Source organism: Acanthochromis polyacanthus, chromosome 1 (genome assembly GCF_021347895.1).
Source record: "Acanthochromis polyacanthus isolate Apoly-LR-REF ecotype Palm Island chromosome 1, KAUST_Apoly_ChrSc, whole genome shotgun sequence".
In the NCBI taxonomy this organism is placed as follows: Eukaryota; Metazoa; Chordata; class Actinopteri; family Pomacentridae; genus Acanthochromis; species Acanthochromis polyacanthus.
Genome location: NC_067113.1, coordinates 28,992,903 through 29,001,919, shown reverse-complemented (window position 1 = coordinate 29,001,919; position 9,017 = coordinate 28,992,903). Strand labels below are relative to the sequence as shown.

The 9,017-nt window shown below is 37.7% G+C and overlaps 1 protein-coding gene across 1 annotated transcript; it reads right to left on the bottom strand.

Annotated features, from left to right (window-relative positions):
• Nucleotides 1–123: 123 nt before the first annotated feature.
• synj2bp (synaptojanin 2 binding protein) lies at nt 124–7,663 on the bottom strand. Its single transcript, XM_022197109.2, has 4 exons — nt 7,457–7,663; nt 6,821–6,957; nt 3,991–4,086; nt 124–1,895 (listed from the first exon to the last, which is right to left on the bottom strand). The coding sequence occupies exons 1-4, from the start codon at nt 7,518–7,520 to the stop codon at nt 1,767–1,769; spliced, it is 426 nt and encodes a 141-aa protein (XP_022052801.2). The 5' UTR covers nt 7,521–7,663; the 3' UTR covers nt 124–1,766.
• Between the last annotated feature and the right edge of the window lie 1,354 nt (nt 7,664–9,017).

Genomic DNA, 9,017 nt, shown 5'->3' with positions numbered 1-9,017 from the left:
GACACCATTTCTTCATTTTTTTGTGTTATTTTATTCATTTTTTATTTGGGGGACTTCAAACCTGCAGAATCCTCATTTTAATCTCCAAAAGCCGCATTAACAAAAGCACGAATCCAAACCAGGTGAATTCAACATGAATTTTAATAGGTGCCTGGATGTCAAACACACAGTATTTGCATAATTTATTAGTGCCTCTGATCTACTTTTCCTGGCTTATATTCACAACCCCACTCAGCAGAGCGACATGAAATGTATTTACAGACAACGAACCACGAGCAGTCAGAGTCGTTTACGTGATCGATGCGCTCTGACGGACGTGGGCAAAAAACAAAACAAAAAAAACAAAACAAAGAAACACCCAGCATACACATTTCACTTCTTCACTTGCTCTTTGGCCATTTAAAAAGAAAACAAGAAAAAAAAAAACATTTCATTTCTTAGCTGCTTTTGGTCCTTCACACAAATCGACAACCTCTTTCACGTATTCCACACAGACGAATCACTCAGCAGGAGCCGCCGTGTGACAACAAGCACTGGCCTCGACGCAAAATCGCAGCGTTTTAGCCTTCAGCTGATGAGCGAACGAAGGAATGATTTGTTTAAAACGATCAATGGTTCACCCTGAGTCACCAGACGGCACTTTGCAAATAAGCTCTCCAGTCAAACTACTTGTTGGTACTTTGAATGCTTTGCTTTCATGGACACATCTGGTGAAAATCTATACTTTAGTTACTTTTAATGAATCCTTCAAAGAAACCAAAACCAACAACAAAGTGATATTTCTGACAAGTATCATGCCACAAAGCCCCAAAAACTACTAAAATGCACCTTCCTGCTGCTGGAAATGCCCACTGTGTTAATCCGCAGCGGAAAATAGTCCCCAACAAATGCCCCACTTCGCCCCATTTGAATGACGTTTGCTTAAGAACTGCAGTGACAAGGTGTTTAAGGAAATGACGGAGCCATTTCTGAAGATGAAATCGCCTTACGACGATTTGTTTTTGTGGCTGAAAAAGCGCTGAAACTTCTTGTTGGTTTTGGTGTTTTTACAGATTTGGCCGACGGTAAAAAAAATAAAGATTTGTGGACGTAGTTGGTTGATTTTCATTTTGATCACAAGGAGCTAAAAGACCCCCTCCATTGCTTTGAATAGGCTGAAAAAGGCACTCGAATAGTCCGTCGCATTCACCGCAGGCATTTCTTTGGATCCCACAGCTCAGTCTGAGCGGCACATCTGGACGTTACTCCTCCCCCATCATTCTGTGCAACAGTGCAAAATGAAAATCAACTCCAGTCGCGTGAATTTTCGATAGTACAGTGGGCTCCTCTCACGTCGCCCCTCGGACAGATCTGCCATTCAGTCGTCAGAGGTACAGCGGGGCCCACGAGGGGCCGAACAACACAGTCTTTCAGCTTGTAAATGGACCCTGAAGCTTGTGTCAGCCTGACTTGTACATGCGACTTGTGTGTACCGGCAGCTGTTTGTTTCTGTCCGAGGAGCTCAGGCCAGCAGCAGGAACATGCACATCCTTCTTCTCCTCACTGACACTGCGGTAAGAGAGCATCCCTTTGCATAGGAGGGGTGTCAAGAAGCTACCGTCAATCACATAACACACGCGGAGAAACTCATCAGCGACACCGACACAGCTAATCAAAAAACTTAAGGTCTACTCTCGAGACGTTATTCCCTCTCTTTCACTTCTTTGGCGTTTCTTTGATCTTAAAAATAAAATACAGACGTTGTCGGCTATCGTTAAAAGTGCTTCCTAATTGCGCCGCATGTAAATGAATGCAATGACCGCGGCAGCTCCCGCCAGCGCTGCCAGTATTCCCAGATAAGACACGGAAGGCTGGTGATCCGGTTGTGAGCCGGTCGGTCCGTTCATGTGACGTGGCTGCAAGACAGAAGGCAAAAAGTAAAATGTTAAAGCTGCAGAAATACACGCCTTTAACACGGAGAGGTCACATATTTTGTTTAGTCTTTCTAACTACACCCACACTGAAACGGCTTCATTTGAAAAACACATAACTTCTGCCACATTTTCGCCCAGCATCCACGCTAACCCGGAGTTTTAGGATCACTAAAGCAGAGACTTTCAGAAATACAGGTGACTATTCTAGTTTGGAAAGTCTGTGGTTGCATTTTCAGCTGAAAAAAAGCTAGCCTAGTTATTTCCAGCTTCATTTAATACATTTACACTGACCAGAACTCAATAATTGCCACACAAGACTTTGTTGTCATGGTGCTCCTTTACTGTCTAAATGCTCAATGTTCTCTGCCTGCTGACTCTGGTCACTATAGTACTAAAATGAAAACTTTTGAAACATTGGTGTCTCTGTTTTAGTTTGAAAACTCCAAAGTTGTGTTTTAGTCCACACAGCAGCTGTTACACGTGTTACTGGATTATAGGAATGTGAGCATAGCTAACTCCAGCTTGTTCTAACACATCTGCAGTGGCTGGACGTCATTAAGCGCCACACAAGACTTTGTCATGGTGCTCCTTTACTGTCTAAATGCTCACAATGCTCTCTGCCCTCCCGTCTTTGGTCACTACGGCACTAAAACTAAGACTCTTGGAAATACTGGTGACTCTGTTGTAGTTTGAAAACTCCAGAGTTGCGTTTTAGTCCACCAATAGCGGCTGATACATGTCATTGGAATATAGAAATGATAACAGTTAGTTCCAGCTTGTTTTAACGCATTCATGCTGACTGGACGTCATTAAGTGCCACAGAAGATTTTTTTCATCGTGTCCCTTTATGGGCTAAACCCCCACAATGCTCTCTAGTCACTACAGTACTAAACTGGAGACTTTGAGATGTTTTTGACTCCATTTTAGTTTGGAAAGTCCAGAGTTGTGTTCTAGTCTTGACGGTGTATGTCACTGGAATACAGAAATTCTACTCCAGTATGATATAACAAGTAGTCTGGCTGGAGGTCATCAAATGTCACACAAAACTTTGTCATGGTGCCCCTTTACTGGCTAAACCCCGGCAATACTCTCTGCTGAGTACAGTCAGAATAGAGTAGAACATAAAAGATGATGACAACAGGGATGGGGTATTAAAATCGAGCCACTGTGATCATATTTCCAGAAATAAACATTGATTTTTTCCCTTACTATGACAATAAAAGTCATAGACATTTTTAAATCATACCAAACCTCTGGTGTGGCTTTAAAAGTGAAGTCAAAGATTTGCTAAACCTGCAGTCATATAAGGTTTAATTCAGTCCACCAAATCAAAAGAAGATACATGAGTCTGGACAAACTCTGCTGCTGGTGGCTCCACAATTTACATTACTGTCACCTGAAACAACAGAAGCCTGTCTGACTTTTAAAGATGTCTGCTTTTAATTAAAATAAAAAAAACTGCTTATGTAGACAGCTTATATGGCAAAGTGTAAAAGTTTTAGAAGCAACTGCAGTGGAGACGTATTAGGCGTTGGGCGGAATTAATTTTATGAGCATATTTGATGTCAGCCTGACTAATCCTTGAAGCTGCATGAAAAGCAGCAGTGCTAGCATCCCAAAAATAAAACGTTATCCTTCTGAGAAAAAGACCAGAGGTGTCATTTCAGACGGCAAAGGCCACTTCATGTGGAGTGCCTACTGTTTAGCAAACATGAACTAAACACAGTGATCGGAGGCAAAGTGCTGAAGGGGTTGAGTGGTTTACCACCGCTGATAAATCCTCTCCTGGGAAAAGCAATTATTTATGTTTCAGTTCTGTTTTGTATCACCACTTTCACCTTTGTGCTTTCAGTTTGAGAAACACTGAGAGGTGCTGCAGGACAATCAGCATTTCAAATGCAATAACTGACAGTATTTTATGCGTTTATGGGAGTATTTCTCGGTCAGTGTACTTTGATAGTGTGCTCTAACAAGACTTGCTTTTGTTGTTGCACATTCTGGTGCTGCTTTAATGCTTTGCTGAGCCGCAGACAGTTTTCCATTCAGATAAACTGCAATAAAGTTAATAAGAAAATACCTTTTTCAGAACTTTGAGCTCCACGTCCTCCCCTGCCGTCCTGAACAGCTCCACCGTATCTTTGTGCGTCCGATCCTCCAGTAAGACTCCGTTTATCTGCAGCATCCACATGAAATAATAAAGCCTCATCATCACCTCCAATCAATAGTGATAGTGTACTTAAGCTGGGCAGCAGTTAATCATTAGTTTCACTTTCGATTATTCAAAGATCAGACCTTAGTACATGTTCAACTGAACCAATCTGGACCTCAGGCTGTGTGTAAAATTCAGATGCAGAACCTTTTTGATTTTATTTCAGACATACTGCAATACCAAAATGGCAAAAAAAGAAGGAAAATAAATCACGAAAGTGGAAAAAAAAAAAAAAAGTCTGAAAACAAGCTTAACTGATAAACTTCTTCACTCTACATCTCATATCTTATTGTTTACTATTTAATTCAAACCTCAAACTTTTATAATTCCTAAGAAACCTCCAAAACGCCTTCACCGTTCTACATTATTATATTTTTCACGCAGTCTTTTTTTTCTACGCATTTATAAATTGTTTTGTAGTTATTCGAGTACAAGTACACTATACTATGACGCACACGTAATAAGCTTGAGAGCCACTGCTGTCTACTTATTGATAATCCCAGGTAAAGTCGTCTAACTGCTCGTTTAATTCAATCATTGCTCCAAATGTGTAAGATTCGCAGCTTTCTATTAAATGCAAAGAGAAGCAGCGGATATTATTTAGTGAAGAGCTGCAACAATGAAACATTAGCATTTCTGTTAATCGAAAAAGAAGAAGAAGAATCACTCACAAAGTTATTGGATTATCCAAAAAGCAGGCAGTTTTAGGTCTGCACAGAGCGTGAACCAAATAATAAATAATATAAAAGTGTGTTGATGCCGCAGATAACACACACAAAATAACAAAAAAATCCCTCCTCTACACAGACCTGGGCAATAAAATGACTGATATCTATCAGTGATGGATACATAAACAATAAGAAAACTGTTCTAGAATTTTGCTTAAATGCGTTAGAAGCAAATCACAACGGATGAACATCACAAAAAAACAAAGCCTGCTTCCATAAACAAACTCAGGTGTAATGGAGCCTCTCTGTCCAAACATTGCCTTCTTTTCTTATTCATTGTTGCGTATTATGATTACTTTGTACTTTGATAAATTGTTTAAACTCCTTAATTCAATGCAAAGTGTGTAAGTTCATAAGAATTCTTTCTGTATTATGAGGTTCAACATGTTTCTGACTAACTACGATCATTCTGACATGATAGAGGTGGAACTGACACCAGATGACCAACTGCAAACATGGACATGATATACCAGGATATTTCTCACAGGAACAAACTCAAATCCTAAATCAATAGGAGGAGTTCTAACATACAACACAGGATAAAAACAATACAGCTGCTGCAGCCAAAACCAGGAAGACAAGCTACTGAGCAGGAGTTGAAGCGACTTAATATCACTGCCTCACGCAAGGCCTGATCAGGGAAAGGTTTCATTTTTGGTAAAAAAATAAAAAAAATGCTTAGATGTAGGTTAACATTCAACTAAATTACCATTTATGCAACATTACATTACGCACAATTACAGATGTAGTCCTTTCCTGCTACTCACAAAAAAGACAAATTACGTGACAAATAAGTAATCAAGACATTAAAAATAACTTTCATGCAGCTGTGGAGGACTTACTGTGATATTCTTATAAATGTAACAGGGTTTTAGCCTTGGTCTTTAAGCTGCTTGGCTAAATGGTTAAATGGCTTTGGGTGAAAGTAAAGAATAGATATAAAAATATAACTGAAACTGAAATTACAGCTGTAAAAACTGTCACAGCACCATTTTTGCATGGGCTCTGCAGGATTAAGAATAAAAGAACTGAAATGAAAACTTGCTCTGCAGTGGGTTAGATGCTCAGTTTCTACGATGATGCAGCACATTAAGAAGTGAATCACCGTCGTAGCCCTAAAAAACAAAGTTAAAGCTGAAGTTACCTCGATAAAGCTACATCATGTTTTGTAGCACAGACCTCTGATCTTTATCCCTCTTTCAACCATTCTTGCCCAGCAAAATATAAAGACATGCATCTTTAAAGGTCTTAATATTTCAGATTTATATTTAAAAAAAATAGATCTTACAGGTTTAGATCCTATTTTGCCTCTTCTAATGTTGACTCCTACATTGAAATTTTCAAGAAAAACTCAACATTTTTATGTTTTCCATGGTTTCTAGCTGGTCCTAAGCATTGTAATATTTATTTCATATTTATTTTTGTAAAAATGAATGGATCTTACAAGTTTAGATCTATTTTTGCCTGTTTTACTCTTGATTCCTCCACTGACATTTTCAAGAAAAACTCAACATTTATGTTTTCAATGGCTTTTGGCTGCTCGTAATGATCCTAACATGTCATATGTCTTCATACTGCTTTATTTAGAAATGGATCTTGAAAGTTGTGGTAATGTTTTGCCTGAAAGTTGCCTGTTTTAATGTTGATTCTTCTGTTGATATGTTTATGAAAAATTCAAGACACACATGTTTTCAGTGGCTTTTGGCTGCACTTAAGCTCTAAACATGTCATTTATTCATAGAAATACTTAGGAATGGTTCTTACAAGGTGTTTTTGTAGTATTTTATGCCATTTCATTTGTTTAGAAATGAGATTTTACTAGTTTTCTCCCATCTTGCACATAATTCTGTCACTGCCACTTTGTCAACTCAGGTTATTTTAAACATTCTGTACTAACAAATCTGATTTAACCTGAACTTTTTAAGCTTTAAAGACCAACATCATCCCTGATAACTATCAGCATTTATTACCGCCATTATCTTGTCGCCCTCTTGGAGTCTTCCATCCAACGCTGCAGCTCCATCTTCTTTAATTTTGGACACATAAATGCCACTGTCATTCATTACATACTGCTGGTCCACACCTCCAACTATATTGAATCCCAAACCTGGAAAGAAAAAGAAAAAACACAGACAGCCATGAGCTTTTAGTAAAACTCAACATCCACAAATCCAAGTGTTTACCAGGACAGGAGCAGCTGATTTATATCAATGGATCAAAGTACAAGAGGAATCTTTCCAACGCTGGAAGAAACTGCAGCTCTCCTGGATGTTACATAACGAGCCAGACATTGCAGCTACATAAAGGTTTGAATGGAGAAACTGTGCATCAGCGTGAAAGGCCAGACTGGAAATGTTACTTTTACAGCTTTTAACGCAGCGTCAAAGCGAATAAATCAATGTTTTAAAAAAGTAAACTCACTAATTAAAGCTCTGGCTGTGTTCACATTCTAATATATCTACTTGTACACATGTTAACACTCAATAAGATAAGGCTTAGTAATATTCGCAAATTAGCCTTTAGCTCAACGAGACTGAGCGGCTTGACAGCGTTGACTTTTGCTGCTACGTAGCTAAGCAGCTAGCAGCGGCGGTCGGTCCGCTTACCGGCCGGTCCTCGCTTCAGTTTGATGTCCACCACGTTGGCCGAGGAGTGCACGGAGCCGTTCATCGTGCCGAGACACCGAACGATGTGAAATAAAACACGAACGGAGAAGAGGCACAAACTATTCCGCTGAAGGTGAACTCATTGAGGAGTTTCGATTTTGCTTCCTCCGGCGCTCAGCGGGGTCTGAAGCCCTGCTGCCCCCTCACGGCGGAATCAGGAAGTGCAGTCGGACGGACTTTAGCGTTGCACAGCAGGAAGCTGACGAAACCAAACCGAGCAGTTTTTCTGATGATTTTGGAGACATCTTCAGGAAAATTTAAAATTACTTAATTCTAATTTATAAGTATATTATGTGTATTTTGTGATGCAGTTAATTATCTGGTTTTCTAACGGATTTCTGAGTCCTAAATTTATTAATGTAATGTGTCTCATGAAAAATGTTTTGTCAATTTAGCATATTAAATAATCAAGCAGGTTTAAAAATAATTATATGTAATAATATATTGGATTTAAACAATTTCCTAAAAAATAAAAAAATATTGAAAATTTAAAATAAATAAGTTATATTGCTTCTAAACAATTTCTCAATAAATAACTTTATTTAATGCCATTAAAATAAATTTTCTGGTTGTATGCCACTGAAAATTTTCCAAAATGACTCTTTTTTTTTTTAAACCACAAATTAATTCCCATAATGTGTTTGGTGAGAAATGTTGTGGCTTAATGTCAATTTAGCATGACGAATAATTAAATTAAAATTAAATAAAAATTTGAGGAAAGTAGCATCAGAACATGAGAACTTAAAATAATTCATTTTAATTTCAAAGTACATTATGTGACAAACTTCTTTGATACCAAACAGTATTTTGTTGTATAAAAAAAAATCAAAATCACAGATTCATGACCGTGATGTATCTGCTGAGAAATGTCTTGAAAATTTAGCACAATTAATCAAGCAACATTTCAAAAGACATATTTCATTTAAAACTCTACATTTTAACAGATTTTAATCAAATGTTTTGGTTTAAAGCTATTTCTAAAATTGTATTTAAGGTACATTGTTGGGAATTTTAAATACTGTGTCTTAATGTTAAAGTACACAGTGACAATTTTTCTTGAATTGCTCCCAAGGGAGAAATTCAATTTTCCAAATTTAAATTGAATTAGTCTCCTACCAAAATAGCATTTTTTAAAATGTTTTCTAACACATTTTTGAGTCACAAATTCATTACCGTATTGTGTCTGCTGAAAAATGTTGTGGTGCCATGTCAATTTAGCGTAATAAATATTAAAATGAGTTGCTGAAATGAACATGAACGAGATATTTAACAGAATTAATCAATGGTTTTTAAAAAATTCTGAAAAGCATAATTGAGAAAAACAGAGTGCTGGAGTATGTAAAGCAGGGAAAAATGCCCCTCTTCACAATAATGTCTATTCTCTGGTATATATGATTTAAAAATATATATATTAACATAATGTGTATGCATATTTATACCACGTATAACCCAGAAACTCAGCTTTGGTCACTTATATTTTTGTACCTAAATCTGAACTGAA

Excerpts from the sequence above, each read along its gene's own strand:
- synj2bp (XM_022197109.2), bottom strand. The coding sequence starts at position 7,520 with ATGAACGGCTCCGTGCACTCCTCGGCCAACGTGGTGGACATCAAACTG. Across the intron at positions 6,958-7,456 it reads ACTGAAGCGAGGACCGGCCG|GTTTGGGATTCAATATAGTT; the intron begins GTAAGCGGACCG and ends TTTTCTTTCCAG. Across the intron at positions 1,896-3,990 it reads AGCTCAAAGTTCTGAAAAAG|CCACGTCACATGAACGGACC; the intron begins GTATTTTCTTAT and ends TCTGTCTTGCAG.